General features: G+C 29.4%; 4 protein-coding genes across 6 annotated transcripts in view; 1 reads left to right on the forward strand and 3 right to left on the reverse strand.

Moving 5' to 3' along the window:
• Positions 1 to 214: 214 nt before the first annotated feature.
• Positions 215 to 1,795, reverse strand: LOC114169082 (isoliquiritigenin 2'-O-methyltransferase-like). Its single transcript, XM_028054106.1, has 4 exons — positions 1,365 to 1,795; positions 971 to 1,287; positions 800 to 864; positions 215 to 697 (listed from the first exon to the last, which is right to left on the reverse strand). Exons 1-4 carry the CDS (start codon positions 1,793 to 1,795, stop codon positions 398 to 400), a joined length of 1,113 nt encoding a protein of 370 aa, XP_027909907.1. The 3' UTR covers positions 215 to 397.
• Positions 1,796 to 7,594: 5,799 nt separating this feature from the next.
• On the reverse strand, positions 7,595 to 9,745 carry LOC114173619 (protein FAR1-RELATED SEQUENCE 5-like). Its single transcript, XM_028058107.1, has 2 exons — positions 8,122 to 9,745; positions 7,595 to 7,974 (listed from the first exon to the last, which is right to left on the reverse strand). The coding sequence occupies exons 1-2, from the start codon at positions 9,743 to 9,745 to the stop codon at positions 7,595 to 7,597; spliced, it is 2,004 nt and encodes a 667-aa protein (XP_027913908.1).
• An 890-nt stretch (positions 9,746 to 10,635) lies between these two features.
• Positions 10,636 to 11,811, forward strand: LOC114173620. Its single transcript, XM_028058109.1, has 5 exons — positions 10,636 to 10,816; positions 10,960 to 11,096; positions 11,168 to 11,272; positions 11,364 to 11,432; positions 11,521 to 11,811. Exons 1-5 carry the CDS (start codon positions 10,636 to 10,638, stop codon positions 11,809 to 11,811), a joined length of 783 nt encoding a protein of 260 aa, XP_027913910.1.
• Positions 11,812 to 18,785: 6,974 nt separating this feature from the next.
• Positions 18,786 to 20,055, reverse strand: part of LOC114171836 (sacsin) — a 40,689-nt gene continuing 39,419 nt past the window's right edge. For all 3 annotated transcript variants that reach the window (XM_028056652.1, XM_028056653.1, XM_028056651.1), the window contains one exon: positions 18,786 to 19,249. In XM_028056652.1, the coding sequence (XP_027912453.1) occupies positions 19,052 to 19,249 (198 nt within the window). In that variant the 3' untranslated portion in view covers positions 18,786 to 19,051. The remainder of the gene's footprint in view (positions 19,250 to 20,055) is intronic.

Genomic DNA, 20,055 nt, shown 5'->3' on the forward strand with positions numbered 1-20,055 from the left:
ATGTATTTTAATTTCTTATTTCTTAAAGATAAATAATGATTATCTTTTAATTCAAATTATAATGGAAAAAGCACAACTTATTTAAAAATGAGTAAAATAGTCACACAATATATTGAAGTAAAATTTATAGGACTGCTTAAAATTAGTAAATTTTCAGAGTTAAAAGAAAGGTAAGTATTGTTTAGTCACATGTATCTTTTTGTGCTATATTTTCTTTATCAACAACATGTATAACATATAGATGTAGTTCTGATCAATATTTAACACTCAAATATTACATGTCACTTTATTAAAATGCTGCAATAACTTTTCCAGAACATTCTTATTTAAGATTGCTTGCATATACTAATTTCTGCTCCAAAACTCTATTCTGCATAAAAAGAATTACCGAAAAACTCTACTTATAGAACTCCATCACTCCCACAGTAGCTGATATGTCACTACATGCAACATGAAACTTGGAAAAACCAGAACTCTTGCACAAGCTCTCAAATTCAGTCTCAGTTCTTTCCCTCCCTCCATGTGCTAAAAGCATGTGATTGTCCACAATAGTACTATGTTTAGATGCATCACTTGAATTGGGAACCTCTGGAATTATATAATCCAAAACAATCACTTTCCCATGTGGTGGCAAAGCTTTGTGACAGTTTCTTAAAAATTTTATACAATCTTCATCTGCCCAGTTGTGACATATAGACTGAAATAACAAAAACCAAAGAAAAAAAATGTAATTAGAAATTTTATACTGTGTATTGAACTTTTTAAAAGTAGAAAATTAAACTCTATGTAATGCACCAACCTTTACCAAAATGGCATCCCCATTTGGAACACTTTCAAACATATCTCCTCCCACATGCTCCACACCTTCATGCAAAATGAGTGTTAATTTGCTGATTGAAAATTTTCACAAAGTTTTAAAATATTTGTAACCTCCTTATATATAGAGAAAGAGAAATTAGTATAAATGTACCTGGATGAGGAGGTGCATCTTGAATCATCTGAGGCAAATCAAAGTTAATCCCTTTAATCGAAGGGTATGCAGAGAGAATGAGTTTCAGGGTCTCTCCTACTCCACCTCCTACATCAACCAGTGTTGACAACCCTTCAAATCCTTTATATACTTTGAGTACTCTTTTCACTTCTATTGGACCAGCATGAGCCATTGCTTTGTAAAACATTTGATTCAACTCTGCATCCTTCTCCATATATTGATATGACAGCATTCCAAACACACTTTCAAAATGGTTACTGCAATTAGGGTCCAGAAATGCACCTTTTGCATCCTTCCTATTAAGAGCGCAAACAACTTTGAAACAGGTGAAATTAAACAGAGAAAATCGAGGTAAAATTAAAGTATTGATTACCAAAGGTCGTGAAATCCACGATGAAGTAAGGTTGAAAGTGGAGCCAAAGAGATTCCTTGATCATCATAAGCAAAGTATTGTCCAACTGGTGTGAGAGCATAAACTCTTTCTCTCTTACCATCTTCATCGGTGCGAATGGAGCAACGTAAAAGAGAGTAACTGACCAAGAGTGGCAACATTCTTTCAAGCCTATTAGCCAATTGTGGGTGCTGATTTGGAAGCAAAGAAGCAATCTCAGAAGCAGAAAAACTTGAGTCATCAGAACAACTTTTTGCCTTTGCTATCACATCAAACAAATTCATGTCTATAGCAGCGTTTAGAATTGCAGGGAGGACTCTGCTGAAACACAGCAACACAGCAGAACGGTATGCATCATCATCCACCTTCTCTACTTCCATAGGAATTTCACTCTCTTTCGAGTTAGAACCCATTCTCACTAGTGTTTAGTTGTTTTGTACTTTGTTTTATTTTGTCATGTTTATATAGACATAATATGATCCTTCATCTTCAATGTTGGAATATAAGTTTTCAATTTAGGTTGATGCAACTCTTTGATTAAAATATGTTAATATAATATAAAACTTAAAACTTTAATTATAAAAAATATTTTAAAAAAATTAACAGTGAATTTTATTATTGTATTGAAATAAAAATTCAAAAAAATTAAAAGGCTTGTGCCATATAAATGCCTTATAATAATTATTGTGTTGCTATATTTAATATAATTGATGAGTTGGTGGGATAAGAAGGCTCGTGCAGGAGGCTGCTATCTAAGTATCACTTTTCTTTTGGTAGGTGTTGACTTCATTGGTCCATCCTTGGTACTTTAAATATTAAGTAAGTTGGTGATGTTGTAATTACAACATATATATATTTTTTAATGATGTTATAAAAAGAGTAAATTATGTAGATTTAAATCTGTTTTAATTAGACCAATGTATTAATAATGGCTTGAAAAATTAAGATAATCATAAGTTAATGCATTAAAAAAATGAGGAAACATATCTCTCCTGGTAATATAAAGAACTTTTCGTTTTTGATTTTTTAACTTATAACCCTTATGAACATACAAATACTAAAAAAATCTTTTAAAAGAAGAAAATAAAGCATTATATATTTTATTTTGACACGGCAAATGTATTCTTCTAATTTCTTACTATAGTCTCGTCTATTTAAAAGAAAATGCTTTTAATTATTTAACCAATTAATATTCTAAAAGCGTTAATTAACAAGATCTTAATCTGTATTTGTTTTTTTTTTTTTATAATTTGGTGGTATTTAGAATTGTAACCTTGAATAATCTTTCTTCCTACATAAGAACTTTGTATTAATTTTTAATCTTATATTTTGGAAAACAATGTTTGTTTACTCTTTTTAACAATAAATAGAAGTATATATCTTTACAAAGTTTAAATAAATATTTTTAATTGAAAATCAAACAAAATGTAATTTTAAATATATATATATATATATATATATATATATATATATATATATTCAAGTAAGTTTGACCATCTGTATATAGAAAAACATTTATTTACATGAGTCAACAAAATGAGCTCTCCTTATCTTTGAAAAGTCATATTTGTCAAAATAAAGTCATATGTATACAACAATGTAAAATTCTCGGAATACTTTTAATTTTCCTTTATGCTATATTTTACTAAATAATATTCTTAGGATTTTAATTTGTAATTATTTATAGTCCATAATTTTTTAGAATTTTTGTTTATACAATTTTTATTTTTTAAAAAATTGTAATTATCTATAACCTTGTTAGGTTATTAATTATTTTTTTGTTATTTTGGACATAACAATATTTGTAAAAATTAATAATTCAAACTATTTCAATGAGCCACATAGGTGAAGTTTGAGATATATTTTAAATCGCCTTTGACGTTTAGGTCTAACGGTTTGTTTAATATAAAATAGAAAACAAAATATGTATTTATAAAATTTAAATTATACAAATAAATTAATTTTAAATATAATGATGGAAAATGTAAATTAAAAAAAAAAGCATATATACTTTGGAGAGATTGTGTTTATGATATGGATTGTGATGATGCACCGGATATACTAGTAAAAGGACTTGTTCATCATGAAGGATTTTCAGTTGTCCATTAGGTATGTCTATTTTTGTGCACTATGTTGATCACGGTGGTAGGAGTTTATGAAAGGAGATGAGAAGAAACAAAATTTATTTAATTGTCATGTTGATTATGTATTAAGAAGTGATAATTCTATAAACAAATAATGGATTTTGTTTTTTAGGATCATAAAAGTTAACGAGTCTTTCATGGTCACAAGTTAAATAAATTTGGTATCTCAATGTTGAGATAAATTTGATATCTCAATGTTGAGATCTTAGACCTATATATGTTGTCCATTTGTATGATCTAATCTCAATAGTCCCTTTATAAGCTTTGATGCTCATATATTCTAAGTTTGAACTATTTGTATAAACATGTGTTTATAATTTAAACATTTTAATGTGTGTTTTCTGCTAATTGAAGGATCTTTAAGGCATACAATGGTTTCATCAAACTCAAAGTTACAACCTAATGTACATCAATTTTTGTTTTGTTTAAAGGGAAAAATATGTTTTTAGTCCCTGTAATTTCAATTGATTTTGAAAATGGTTCCTGCTCGAAACATGATCACCATTTGGTCCATACGCTTTTAAAACGTTTGTTTTCGTCTCTATTTGTGAACGACATTAAAAATCATCTTGCATGGCAAACGACATTCCACATCAATGGTAGATCTGTTAACACCTGTACTGACACATCATTGACACGTGTCTTATTAATTAAAAATTTGTATTATAATTTTTTATTTTTTACTTCGAATAAGTAAAACGCATGTTTAGAGCTACGATAATTTTGACTTTGGAAGGTAAAATTTGTTGGCCACCAGAAGTTTCAACAGAAATCGACGACCACCACTCTACGACGTAGAACTCAACTCAAATCGCGACGAAGAGATTGTTTGTGGTTACAGATCATGATGCACTGCAATTGTGTGCGTATGCCGAAAGAAAGAAGAGGTTTAGATTTATGTAGAACATGTGGTTAGTACAATGCAACCTCTAACATTCCGACTGGATATTACTAATTTAAATAATTAAAATAGGGATATAAGTATAAAATCTCATTTATGATAATTCTTTTTCTCTAAACGTGGGAAAATTTAAAACTTTATTTCCACACACCAATTATAAAATCCATACGACGTTCAATTATTACAAAGATTAATTGTTCATAATATTCATTACAAAATAGTTCATGAAGAAAACTAGTAAAAACTCTCATAGTTGGTCCCCACTCCAACTCTAGGCATCCACACGCTCACCTACATCAACATCTGCTCCCATGTAACAAGTTACATGATCATCGCCAAACACACACAGATAGGGATGAGCTCAAATACAAGAAGGACAATTACAACATGACATAATTAAAGCATTTCATAACCATAACCCGTGTTAGCCAATCCTCAATCCTCCACTTCCAAACATTCTGTTGGACGCATCTTGATTCTACGCCTTTCGATGAGTACACTGATCGATCTTTGCTGCACGAGTGTCTACTCGTCCTTCCAACTACAGGCCACCACCTAATAGTCCACACGTGGGAATAAATTGCCATTGTCACCATCCACGACACCAAGTGGAGTTCCCCAAAACGAACCGCAGTTCGTAGTTGTCCCTAAACTACCAAACTCAATTAGTTACACTGAAGAGGGCAATCTTTCGGAACCTCGCCGTATGAGCCACGATCTCGCACACTCCACTGGACTTCCAAAATCACCAGGCTACAACCTCGAGTGGCCACGTGTTACCCTAATACAAGTTACACTCGTAACTGGCCCCCTAGCAAAGCATCGACTCATGACCTCCATTCAAAGCGGTGTAGAGCCCTCCATGTAGTCTAACTATGCACCCGGAACCGCCGGACGCCACTCACCCCGTCGCTAGGCGAACTTGCGCTCCAAGCTGCCTGGTGGAACACTTGGCGTCGTCGGGCACCAACCCACTGAATTTTGGTCTAGGCCCAATTCTACAACCCACCGCTTGGAGGGATCGCTTCCGTCGCCAAGCACCAACTCTCAGGTTTTACTCTAGAGTTCACTTTGTGGCTTATCTCTTGGGGGTTTACACCGTTCCGCTAGACGCCACACCAGTAACTGGTAATTTACTAGTATTTGACACTCTAAAATAGGTTCCAATGAACCTATTTACACAAGAAACTCAGTTCACGCAAAACATGCATCCATGACAAGTAAACACACTTTCATATCATTAAATTGAACTCAACTACACAATATTATATGGTCATACATCAAACACAACCATATCATTGCTTTCATACATCCCAGGAAATCACAATAAATCCACATAAAACTATCAAAACAAAGTGTTATACCCAACACACAATCCTGAACAACCAAATAATATCCAAACATGGAAGAACACATAACCATTATCCCAAAATATCGCACGGGCAATAAAATAGTAATAATGATAATAAAAAAAACAACAATAACAATAATGATAAGAATAAGAATAAAACAAAATACAAATAATAAAATAATAATAAAATGAAATGAAACAATAATAATCAAATAATAATACTAATACAATAAAATAATAATAATAATAAAATAATAATAATAAAATAATAATAATAAAATAATAATAAAATAATAATAATAAAATAATAATAATAAAATAAAATAAAGCAATAATAATAAATAATAATGATAATAAAATCATAAATAAAATAAGATAATGATAATAATAAAAATAATAAAAAAATAATAGTAAAATAAAATAAAATAGTAATAATAATAATAAAGATAATTATAAAATAAAATAAAATGAAAATAATAATAATAATAATAAAAATAAAAATAATAATAATAAAACTAAAAACAGTAATAATAAAAATAATAATAACAATAATATAAATAAAAATTATTATAATAATAATGATAATAAAACAAAATTTTAAAAATAAAAATAACAATAAAATGAAATAAAACAATAATAATTAATAATAATAAAACATTAATATTAATAAAATAAAATAATAATAATAAAATAATAACAATGATAAAATAAAATAATAATAATAAAACAATAATAATGATAATAAAATCATCAACAAAATCAATAAAATAAAATAATGATAATAATAACAATAACAATAATAATAAAATAGAATGAATAAAATAAAATAATAATAGTAATAATAATAAAGATAATTATAAAATAAAATAAAATGATAATAATAATAATAAAAATAATAAAAATAAAAATAGTAGAAATAATATAAATAATATAAACAATAATAATGATAATAAATATAATGATAATAGTGATAACAATAATAAAACAAAATTTTAAAAATAAAAAATAATAATGAAAATGAAAATATTAATAAAATAAAATTAAACAATAATAATAAAACAGTAATATTAATAAAATAATAATAATAATGATAAAAGTAATAATAATAAAACAATAATAATGATAATAAAATCATCAATAAAACAAAATAATAATAATAATATAATAAAATAATAGTTAAATAAAATAAATTAATAATAAGTATAATAATAAAAATAATAGTAATAATAATAGAAATAATAATAATAATAATAATAATTATAATAAAATAATAAAATAATAAAAATAAATAATAATAATAATAATAGTAAAATAAAATAATAAGAATAATAAGAATAATAATACAAAAATAATAATAAGAGTAATAATAATAATAATGGTAAAATAAAATAAAATAAATAATAAGAATAATATTAAATGTGCCATATTTATAAGAAAAACTCTAAACATCTTGTTTAGCCAAAAAGAAGAATAATGATAATCATAGCAATGATTGAACCACAAAAGTCAAAAAGAAGAATTATGATAATCATATCAATGATTGGATCACAAAGAGAATTCAATACAACGGAAAATCACAAACACATACATACTCTCTCTAAAACCACATACGACAAACATCATGAAGTTAAACGATACAAGAATTTAATCTGTATCCAAAGTCCATCCCTATAAAGGATAACCAAACAATAAAAAAAATTGTGATTATATTATAAAAAAATTACTTCAATTCAGATTGATTAATTGGATTTCATTAATTGCACATACCATTTCAGCCCCACAATCTTTATTTTTTGCACCCGTAGACTTTCTTCTTTTACCAATCTTCTCCACAATGGATTTCAATCTCATCGATCGGGGTCTTCCTTTTTCTTTTAACAGAAATAGGACTGCGGACACATTGGTTGGATGACACGGTTTGTATAGGACAATCATTTCCAGTCTCCATTTCAACCCCCTTATCCGGATTATCAAAAGATGACAATCCATGATCATATGCAATGGAGTCCAATTTCTTAAACAAACTTTGTGTTTCGTTGTCTGACTCGCATGCAACCTCCGCAATCTCATAGAAACGCTTACAAAGTGCATCATACCTTCTGACATTCGCTTCTTCCTTATCAGAATTGCTTGCAACCCTTATGTATGCGTGCCTTCTACGTTGTAGCTTGCTCCATCTCTTTAAAACATATTTATCTGGCACACTTTTAACGCCCTCTTACCCATAAACGACTAAGCAGTGCCTACAAAGTATTCCTCTAAACTCAAACAAAAGGCAAGTGCACTGTATGTCAAGCGTGTGATGATCAAACAAAACATCATGATACTTGTCTACGCATTGACCTTTCCACATAAATTCTTCCTGAACATGGTATTTTGAGGTTCCCGCTTCCACATAAATGTTTTTAATCATGCAATTCATTTTACACCTAAATTCGTGTTGAACCTCAGCAAACTTAGCATGAGTGTATTCAGCCTGGAATTGTCTCTCAATAATGGAATGTGAGCCACAAGGAATTGTGGTATTCAAGGATGCAAAGTCAGCCTCACACTCCTTCTCGGCCTTTTGCCTAATGGCATTCTCATATTGAACCACGAATTGTTGCAATGTTGTTGTCGAATTGATGAAACCATCGAAGAATGCATTCATGCTCTCACTCCGTTGCGTAGTCGACATACCTGCCCAAAAGTTATTCTTCAAATAACATGGCACCCAACGATGTCTATCTTCATAAAGTGTTAAAAGCCATGCATTTTCATGTAATCCATTTTCTGTGATGAACTTATCCCAACCACACTCAAAAGCATCAACACTCACTAACTCATACACCAACTGCTTCATGTCATGCTTAATTTGCTTGTAACTTGAGTACCCTTGCAACTTCTCAGGCACTTTTTTCATGATGTGCCAAAGACACCACCTGTGTCTTGCATTGGGAAACACAATTTCAATAGAATTTTTCATGGCCTTGCATTGGTCGGTCACGATTCCAAGTGGTTCCTTATTTGACATGCAACACAACCAGCATGTAAATAACCATACAAATGTTCTAGTGTCCTCTGATGATAACAGCCCACAACCTAATAAAATGGGTTGACCGTGATGATTAACACCTATAAATGGGGCAAAAGGCATGTCATACTTATTAGTCAAGTATGTGGTGTCGAATGACACAATATCCCCAAAATCGACACATGCCGCTTGACTCCTCCCGTCCGCCCAAAACACATTAGTAATTCTGTTGTCGTGATCGACGTCGATTTCAAAGAAGAAATCCTTATTTAATTCCCTTATCCTCGAGAAATGATTAAACAATGCTTGCCCATCACCATCATTAACAAGCGCTCGTCTCTGCTGACCAATATAGTTCCTCACATCCCTTTCCACAAAATCCAAGTTCTCATAACCTCCAGCCTCAAATTCCAAGGACCGAAAACTTTTGTTCAAACACACTCCCGCTTGATCATTGATATCAATTACTCTTTTTGCCTGCATATTTATCTTCCTATTACCTCGCACAAGCCTTGATTTGTGTGGACTTAAATGGTGATTATGTTCCTCCACCACACTTTTAATCAACCATTCATCTTTCTTTTTAACAATAGTAGCACGTGCAGGGCATGCCTTTCTTTGTGTCAGAATGGTTTTTTTTTCCGGGGGAATGTTGGACACATGGGTTCCTTCTTGAGAACAAACTAGTTTGGCGTAGTAGAGCTGATTATCATCATCTTTCTTTGATGTTCTGATTCGGACACCGAAACCACTTCTGATTGCATGTTGTTTATAAAATTTCTTGAGCTCATCCACACTTTCGAAAGTCATCCCCACTTTAGGAACCAAACACAAGCGGGTTTCACCACAGTCGTTGTTGGTTGAAACAGAGCCAATGCTGTTACAATTGTTTTCAGGGATATCATCTTCCAGAAGATTAATGTTGTCCAGACCCAAACTTTGTGTTTGTTCCATGTTATTTCCTTCAATAAACAATCAATGAAGTTCATTACTGTTACTGTGAATACACTGTTATACCAAAGTAAAAAATGCGTATTAAACAATTATATGGCAAAGAACGTCAACTTTCGAAAATATGGCAATGTAAATGAACGTTATAACTGTAAGTAGGACCAAACAAATGCGGGAGTAAATTAACTTTCGAAAATGGCAATGTAAAGAATGTGCCATTAATCATCTACTGTGAATCATGACAAGAAGGCAACACAATGTACTTTCGAAAATTTATGGCAAAGTAAATGAACCCTAAAACTTTAACTACGACCAAGCAATGGCGGGAGGAAACCATTAATGAGGTAGTTAAGTAGGATGAATATTGAATGAAAGCATTTAAGAGAGAACTTACTTGATGAATGCCCCACCAACCAAAGGCCAATTCCTAAATACTAGCCATGAATGCTTTCTGTGCGGAGAAAAAAGAAAAAATGGCCATGGACGATGGGTTTTGTGAGCCTTCCCAAATGCATTAAATGAATCAAAGTAGGTTGGTGAAGAAAAGATTTGACATTGAAAAAGTAAGCGGGGTCGTCCAATGTAATAGGGAATTAATTACATGGTTAAGTAGAAACGTAGTGAATAAGCTATCCAAGGGCATTTTGGTACAATTATCCATCACTTTTGAATTATAAAATAAAGAGGAAGCTTAAAACCATTACCTTAAGGAATGCAAATTTCCTCTCTGTTCTGCTACCAACGTTGTGCATTGTGGTCATCCCCAGTACTGTTTTTTGGTGACTACGACGCTAATGATTTTTTTTTTTTGCATTACTTTCTTCACTTTCTGTTACATTTTTCTCAATGTAATGAAATTTTTTCCTGGTACAACAAATATGTAGGTTGAAGATATGGATTCGTGGGAGGGCCTTGACATTGATGAGTCGTACGTGATGTCACTCATCCGGAGATGCAACTCCAACACAGAATTCATTCCCGGCCCTGCAGGAAATGCACAAGCACTTATGCTAAACAGAGAATCGGAGGAACCTGAAAATACGCAACAATTGATGAGGGAAATCGCTGCTGCAGGTGATGCATGAGACTTCAACTCAAATGCTTGGAAATGGGCTTGCAGGTTTGTTGAATACCATGGTAAGCAAGTGCACCACTACAAACAGGGTTACGTTAAAGACATCATTATGTTTAAAGATAACAATCATCCATGCTTTCAGGTTTAGTTGCTGAAGGGGACATAAAAAATTTGATTTTACTGTCTTCTAGGAAATCAATGGAAAAGATACCTTTGGTTGTCTGTGTGGTCAAAGAATGTCACCCCAACGGGTTGGGTGACATGTCCATAGTTATTAAGGTAAAATGCCATTAAGGGTTGTGTGAAATAAATTAGAAATCCATCTAAATTTTGTTCTTTAATTTGTTCAGGACCCTTCAACTACAACAAAGGCAAGCGTTAACAAAAAAGCTGTCATGGATCCTGAGTTTGGTTCCCATATTGATGTTGGAGGAGCATCTTTGATTTTGAAAAATGTATTATCACCGCCTCATGCGTTTGCACTGAATTTGGGTTTTCATAATTGTTATGAAGTATAGATCTAAAATCTTAAATTTGATTCATCAGGTATCTTGTTTCGGTCACAACCCATGGGTGCCTCCTTACTTGAACATCACCGTTTGCAACATTGTGAAGGTTAATATTTTATATTACATTTATATTATTACTTTTTAATGATTTTTATATTTAAATTACAGAGTCATATTGAATTCATAATTAATAGGTTTTTAAGAATGACATTAGTCCACCAACTGACCATGAAGTTGAAGCTTCTATGCCCGTTGTGCGAAACTACCCAGGAGAATATCTTGATGTTGATGACATTTTGAAGAAGCTGGTCCCTCCACCTAAAGTTGTTAAAACTGGTTACCATGAAGACACTTCTGTTGCTGAATCATCAAGTCTCCCATGTCCTAATGCTGCTATTTCTCTTGGTGCGGACTCACCACATGGAAATTATGATGCATATCCCGATGGGGCTACAACATTTGATGTTGAATGCCCTGATGCTTAACCTACGAATTTCAGTAATCATTTTGTCATCCCTCCATTAGTAAGTACTATAGGTGTAGTGCTTTCATGTGTCTGCTGAACACCTACTCCACGTTTTGGAAAAACTTTTTGTTAATTGTTTGTAGTATTGGTTATCATTCCATGAGTGAATGTGTTTTGTTAATGGAGAAGGATACTATTTTAGTAATCATTGATGGACCCCATGTTGTGCACACCATTAAAACACACCACATTAATTTCTATTGAAACGAAGTATTAATTTTAATTGTCGGAATTGCTGGCTGACCCGTACTGACATCTAACATGCTACCCAAGCACATATAAACTGTAATCCAGCACATAGTTTTTGGACAAATATGTTGTAACATTTGTTAATAAAATAATTATCCCAGGGCAATGGGGGACCCCAGTTTGTTCCCCCCTTTGAAGACAGACAATATTTAATTTGTTCTAACAAATGCATAGGTTATAAGTGAATAAAAACATTGGAGGACCTTGCTGAAATTTAACATGCGACTCAATCAAATGTAACCTGTAACCCAGGATAGAGTTTTTGGACAAATGAATTGTAACATTTGTTAATAAAATAATTATCTTAGGGCATTGCTGGATCCCACTATGTTCCCCCCTTTGAAGACACACAATATTTAATGTATTCTAATAAATGCATAGGTTATAAGTGACTAAAAACATTGGTGGACCTTCTTGAAATTTAACATGCGACCCAATCAAATGTAAGCTGTAACCCATGATAGAGTTTTTGGATAAATTTCTTGTGATATATTTTAATAAAATAATCATGCCACGGCATTGCTGGGCCCCAGTTTGTTCCCTCTTTGAAGCCATACAATATTTCATTTCTTTTAATAAATGTGTAGTTGATAATTGACAACAAATATTGGTGGACCTTCTTCACAACTAACGTGAAATCCAAACACAAGTAATATGTAACCCAGGACATAATTTTTGGACAAATTACTTGTAAGGTATTTTAATCAATTTATTATCCAAGGGCCTTGTTGGGCCCCAGTTTGTTCCCCCTACGAAGGCAAACAATATTTCATTTCTTTTAATAAATGTGTAGTTGATAATTGACAACAAAAATTGGTGGACCTTCTTCACAACTAACGCAAAACCCAAACACAAGTCATATGTAACCCAGGACATAGTTTTTGGACATATTACTTCTAAAGTATTTTAATGAATTTATTATCCAAGGGCCTTGTTGGGCCCCAGTTTGTTCCCCCATACGAAGGCAAACAATATTTCATTTCCTTTATTAAATGTGTAGTTGATAATTGATATCAAATATTGGTGGACCTTCTTCAGAACTAACGTACAACCCAAACACAAGTAATATGTAACCCAGGACATAGTTTTTGGACATATTACTTGTAAGGTGTTTTAATAAATTTATTATCCAAGGGCCTTGCTGGACTCCAAAATTTTTTATTTTGCTTTCAAAAATGTAATGTAAAATAATTGACAACAAAGATTGGTGGACAATATTCAAAATGAACTAGACACTCACGCCTATGTAAAGTGTAACCCATCAAAGAAATTTTGGACAATAACATTCTAACATATTTCTATAGTTTGAGTGGAGCAGCATTTGTCCCACACATATGTATACAGAAATGAACACAAACAAATGAAATTGTCATTCAGTACGAACCTGTCATTACCAATAACAAAAAATTTCATTTTTTAAAGAACATTCTTCATATATAAGGTCATAAACAACTTGTAATTCAAAATATTTGACACAATAATAATTCCAAACTATAGAGACTTATAACAACTTAAACACAGGAACTGATTACAACTGATATTAACAACACAAGAAGTAATAACAAATTGAGTTTCATTTCGAAAAAAATGAAACAACACGTGACAAACATGTGTCACCACACGTGTCAACAACGTTGAAAATTAGGGACTAAAATCAATGTTTTTTTAAAAGTAGAGAGACTAAGCAACTCAAAAACTTTGAGCATGGAAAATTTTCAATTTTTGTAATATTTCAGAGACTAAAAGTATATTTATCCTTTAGTTAAAATACAATGTGATTGGTATAAAATAATTAAAATTATATTTAGGGTAAAATTTTAACTTTAATTTTAAATTTTTTAACTTTAACTTCTAACAAAATAATCATTAGTTTGAAAATTAATATTATAAGCACTTATACCTCGTTTCTTGGTGTATGTTCGGTAAAACCTTGCAAATCTTTGCACTTATACCTCATAAATTCTTTCCTTGATATACCTTCAAATGTACAGAAACAAACACATTGATCATTTACAAATTCATCTTCTCGCGAAGTAAATATGTGGAAGCAAACACACCCTTATGAGTAAGCCAAACAATGTTTAGTTTAATTTATGTTGTGTTTTTTTCTTAGCTTAACTTATATTTTTAAACTTTTCAGGTCGACTCAATCCTATTTTGAAATATTTAATCGTCATTGGTGCCAATCATACTAATGCTAAGACATAAATATTTTATAATAAGATTCAAGTTTTGATTTGTATATTATGTTAAAGAAACTCATGTATCGATAATAACAACTAACGGCCAAGCTTTTTGGGGGTAGGAAGATTTTTGGGGGCAGGGAGGGGCTTGCCCTCCAAAATTTTGAATTTATATATATATATATATATATATATATATATATATATATATATATATATATATAATATAAAAATATATTTAAAGTTTATTAAATTTTTTAAATTGTAGGTAATATATATTACAAATTAATAAAAATTAAATTTTTTATTTTTTATTTTTTTTATTTAAACATAACATTTAATGTAAATACAAAATAAAATATAAAATTAAATATAATAAAAAATAAAAATATTTAGGTTTAATTTTTTTTGGTCCCTCTTTTTATTTAAAAATTGACACTAAGATTAGGTTAATTACACCAACAAAGCAAATTATCCATATTAAGAGTCTCAATTTTAATGAAAAGATCATTGATCTGTTTCGAGGAATTTAACGAAATTTATCGTAAAAGATCGAATTATATTAGTTTTTTCAAAAATCGGAATCAAATTGAGACTAAAAAAAATTGAAGGACCAACTTAACATTTTTAAACCAAAACATGAATCAAAAGAGTAATTAAACCAAATATTTTTTAACATAATTTTTATTTTCCTTTTCATTGTCTTTTTAGTTTTTCACAAATTGTAATAATCTCTCACTCCCATATGTCTTCTTTTTGTTTTTAAAGAAAAAAAGTTAGACATAAACTCATTATATTTCTCATTTATCATCTTCCTTTCTCGTCTCTTGTCTTACTTGATAATGAAAATATTATTTTTTTTTATTTCATGAGCTTTTTGTATATTTTTTTTATGAATATAGAAAAAAAAATAGTGTATTATGTATTAATAAAATGAATATATTTTTCTTTTAATAATTACATATCTAAATTTTTTATTAGATTATGATCAATTATTTTTTAGTATTATTTACAAAAAAGGTATATTGATAAATAATGAAAAAATAAATTAATCGTTTAAGAGGGATGAAAATGAAATTATTGACTAAAACAAGATAGATTCTACCTCTTCACATATTTTGAAGCATTATATTAATGATAAAAAATGTTCAGATAAAGAAGTCATTTTTTGAAGCATTATACTAATGATTGAATCTAATGATCTCAAACTTATATTACTTTGACTCCTCTAACGCATTTGATCAAGATCCGCCACTGATAACAACTAATACCATATTTTGTTGAATTTAACAACTTGTTCAAGAATAAAATAAAATAGGTATTACATAGTCTAATCTCTGCGTAAGATGCTTGGTTATGAAACTTAGACGAAGAATTTGAAAACTAGACATAAACACAAAATACATATTAATTTCATATGAATTCTCCAAACAAGGAGGTACATAGGTCCAAATTTAATTATAAGTTTAAGACACTCAATATGCTTAAAGCTTTAAACATAGACATTTTTAGCAAACTTTGAAAGATAAGAACCAAGATATTGTCTTAATTACAAAACAACTTTACATACATATGCTTAACTAAGATCATAAAGATCATATAGAGGACCAAGAATTGAAAGACAGCATTCAATGATATTGTTAGAACGTAACATGTATATTTATTCAAATTCGTTTAATAAAACCCCACCAATTTTTAAAACTTTTTTGGACATATGTTGATTCCATGAAACAACTAAAATGTATTAAATATTGTTTTGTTAATAGACAATCATACAAAACCAATGGGTACAGGCTACTTGTACCTTAGATTCATGGTGTGACATTCGCAGGATTGATTTTCTTTGTGGCTTTTATATTGTATACAAGTAGAGATGACAAATAAATTGACCGGATATGGGTATGGATATGAGGAATCCCCGACTTTTTCAATTGGTACGGGGATGAGTATGGGGATGTACATATCCCCGCTATAATACATGTTTCCGTTTAAATTATTAAAATATTCACAATTAATCATATATATATATATATATATATTATTTTTTATTTCTTCTAATTATTTGGTTTGTCATGAAACTCATTCGCATCTCAATTATATTTTTAATCTTATTATAACCTTTATGTAATTATGTTTAAAATATGTATGTCAATTAAAATTTTTTTATGTCTCACATTTGAATATTTCTATCATTTTTTAATATTTTTATTTATTGTATATTTTTCTTTCACATGAGAATGTTTAATACTCTTCATTTAAGTATTTAATAGCACAAACCTTTCGTTTACTAGGTAATATAAAAAAAATCATTTACTTATTATTATTAGTTTTTGTTTCATTTAAATAACTCTTTTGTTTGGCTAAAACAATTTTTGTTATTTCTCAATCATTTAGTATATATGTTGATATTTGAAAAGTTTTCTTAGATCTCTAAGATATTTTTCAACTTATTATACCCTTAATTATACATTTGCTTTCCTTTGTGCGATTTCTTTCAATAGTCTCTCAAATTGTTTGTAAACATTTGTCAATTTTTTAATACTTTTACTTGTTGTTTATTTTCATTATGTAGAATATTATTTCGATATATTTTATCTAATTATTTTTTATTTTCTAACTTATTATCAATCATACTGTAATTTTTTCACTATAATTATATAAATAACTTTTATTTACTATAATATAAAAATTTAATGTAATTGTCATGAATATTTTTTATTACCATCCAATATAATTGAAGTTCAAAAGATACAATATCTATGTTAAAATTTTATATTATGATTATTATTTGTTCTTTGTATCATTTTGATCAAATAATGAGTTATAACTTTTATTAATATATAAAAAAGAGATTCATTAGAATTTAAAAGATTGAAGTAAACAAACATTTAATATATATATATATATATATATATATTTTAATTTGAATATTTGTTTTCTTTTTATATTTTTTTAAAAATATTTTTAAATTTTATCAACTCAAATTTATTAAATGTGTTGATTCTAATGAAACTTTATTTAGTATTATAATCTAAAATGTAAACAATTATAATTTATTTTAAACTTTTATTATGATTATTATTTATTTTTTGTATCATTTTGATCAAATAGTGTATTATAACTTTTATTAGTGTATAAAAAAGAGATTCATTAGAAACAAACATTTAAAATATATTTTAATTTGAATATTTGTTTTCTTTATATTTTAAAAAAAATATTTTTAAATTTTATCAACTACGTTTTATTAATGTTTGTAAATTTAATAAATGAGTTGACTTTCATTAAATTCTTTTTGGTATTATAAATTAAATTCTTTTGGTATTAAAAAGAATTATAATTTATTTTAAACTCTTATTATGATTATTATTTGTTCTTTTATATCATTTTAATCAAATGATGTATTATAACTTTTATTAGTTAATAAAAAAGAGATTCATTAGAATTTAAAAGATTGAAGCAAACAAACATTTAAAATATATTTTAATTTAAATATTTGTTTTTCTTTTATATTTTTAAAAAATGTTTTTAAATTTTATCAACTAAGTTTCATTAATATTTTTAAATTTAATAATTACTTTAGTTCTCATGAAATTTTATTTGGTATTATAATCTAAAATGTAAACCATTATAATTTATTTTAAATATTTGATATCTAAGAAACAATCATCCTTCTAATATTGAATATTTGATAATATTATGTTTTCTTTACCATAAATTTTGATTATTTTATAAAAATTAATTAAGATTAATAGTATAGTAGTAAGAAAATGGGTATGAGTATGGATACGAGATTATACCCGTTACTCGATAGGAATGAGACAAAAGTTTGATACCCGTTAATTTTAGGTATGAAAGGCCCCATTGCCATCCCTATTATATACAAGTGAACAATGAAACTTTATTTTGGCTCTTGAAACGGAGTTGTAGTTGAAAATTTACATTTCAAAATATACAATTCGAAAACCTCATTTTACATTCTGGTTTATATAATTCAAAATATAACATTTTTTTGGTTTCGATTGTATAATCCAGAAAATCTACTAATTGTGCAATCTGGAACAAAATTTGAAAAACAAAAAACAACTTACGAAGGTATACAAGATATTTCAAAGACTATGGAAATGCAACAAACAAACATGAATGCAAGAAGCAATAACTTGATGTATGATGTGGGATAGACCCTAAAACCAGATTCCCCTGTAAATCCTCCTACTCTCCTCCTTCCATTTATACTAAGCTATGAAATCTAAGACTCTCCAAGAAAAATATTTTATAAAAAAAACGCTAGAATAGATTTTAAATTAGCCTAGAATTAACAATTTGTAATAGTTAAAAATCAATACTGAATTATGTATTTCAATTTTTTTCCCCAAAGCTGTCAAAATGTTAATATAAAAAGTATTTATTACATTCCGCGTAAAATATTCCGGGAAATTTTAGTATTTTTGAAGGTCATTTTTGTCATTTTACTGTGATGTGGTGTAGGAAGGCATAACGAAAATAAAGGGAAAAAGCCTTGATACTTTTTCACTAACCTTTTCAGGATTTAGTGGTAAAAAAATGTAAGAATATTGAAAGGTACAGGGTAATGGACAAAACCTTTTTTCATTGAGGCCAATATACAGGAAAAAATTTAACAGTACCCATTTTTGGGGCTCAATCACAAAATATGATATTCAAGTCAGAGTCCAATGCAGCCAATTAATCTTTGCAAACATTAATAATTGGCGAATGGAAATCTGACGGTGTCCAAAAGCATTGGAGAAATTATGGACGATAAATTCTGATAGCTTTTGTAACCTGAAGCCGGCAAAAAGGACATCTCGACACTGCAGAAGAACATCTACGACACAATACGTGACCACAAGGAACTATCGTTATATCAACCTCAGAACTGAGACAAACCCGACATATCCATGCTGATTTTGCTGTATCAGCTTCTTTTGTTGCCTTTTCAACCTTTTCCTGTACAATGTATAATGTTATTTCAAACTTATCATAAAAGGTTAACTCTACGAGACATATGCATTATAAAGCATCAAGGTACCTACTTAATTCAATCATTACTGTGTCCTACGCTATAAAAGTAAAACTAATAAACTATCCCCAAAGCTTATACAACTGTAATGCAGCATAGATACAATTCTCATTGCTTCAACTGATAATTACAAATGGATACGCTTTGTGCCTTGTAATATCTGACTGCACCAACACATGTAAGAAAATTGATGGTAGATATTAGGAAGTGGACTTTAAGCTTAACTCAACTCCACAAAACCGGCTTGTAAGATAAGATTTGCACCCCACTTATATATTATGAAATTGTCTTATTTCTAGTCGATGTGAGACTTCCAACACACCCCATCACGCTAAGATATATTCATCTCGTGCGTGAGACTAGAAATGGGTGGTTCAATAACGGCCCAAAATAGCGGATGGAACAGAATGTCCAAGAAATCTCGCTAGGATAGACTTTTTTTTTTTGTTTAAATAATGACTCTGATACCAAACCGGTTTTGTGGAGTTGAGTTAGACTTAAAACTCCATTTCTAACAGTAGATAAGTTTAAAGAGACGTTTGGTAAGTAAGTGGATATCCAAAAATTTCCAACAAGAAACCTATGTTTAAGATATCAAAATTTTCAAGTGTGATGCGTCAAACTAACAACGGGTTTGCATATGACATACTCAAATAAACCATTAAAAGGTTTTCAAATGATTGTGAAATTAGAATGCCAACATGGCAAATTACCATTCAGAAACAAAAAATAT

Source organism: Vigna unguiculata, chromosome 2 (genome assembly GCF_004118075.2).
Source record: "Vigna unguiculata cultivar IT97K-499-35 chromosome 2, ASM411807v1, whole genome shotgun sequence".
NCBI classification, from domain to species: domain Eukaryota; kingdom Viridiplantae; phylum Streptophyta; class Magnoliopsida; order Fabales; family Fabaceae; genus Vigna; species Vigna unguiculata.

Coding starts and splice junctions, on each gene's coding strand:
- LOC114169082 (XM_028054106.1), bottom strand. CDS start 1,795: ATGGGTTCTAACTCGAAAGAGAGTGAAATTCCTATGGAAGTAGAGAAG. Junction 1,288..1,364: donor CGTGGATTTCACGACCTTTG/GTAATCAATACT, acceptor CGCTCTTAATAG/GAAGGATGCAAAAGGTGCAT. Junction 698..799: donor GGGATGCCATTTTGGTAAAG/GTTGGTGCATTA, acceptor TTGTTATTTCAG/TCTATATGTCACAACTGGGC.
- LOC114173619 (XM_028058107.1), bottom strand. CDS start 9,745: ATGGAACAAACACAAAGTTTGGGTCTGGACAACATTAATCTTCTGGAA. Junction 7,975..8,121: donor GGAAGAATTTATGTGGAAAG/GTCAATGCGTAG, acceptor AAAGTGTGCCAG/ATAAATATGTTTTAAAGAGA.
- LOC114173620 (XM_028058109.1), top strand. CDS start 10,636: ATGGATTCGTGGGAGGGCCTTGACATTGATGAGTCGTACGTGATGTCA. Junction 11,097..11,167: donor ACATGTCCATAGTTATTAAG/GTAAAATGCCAT, acceptor TAATTTGTTCAG/GACCCTTCAACTACAACAAA. Junction 11,433..11,520: donor CCGTTTGCAACATTGTGAAG/GTTAATATTTTA, acceptor CATAATTAATAG/GTTTTTAAGAATGACATTAG.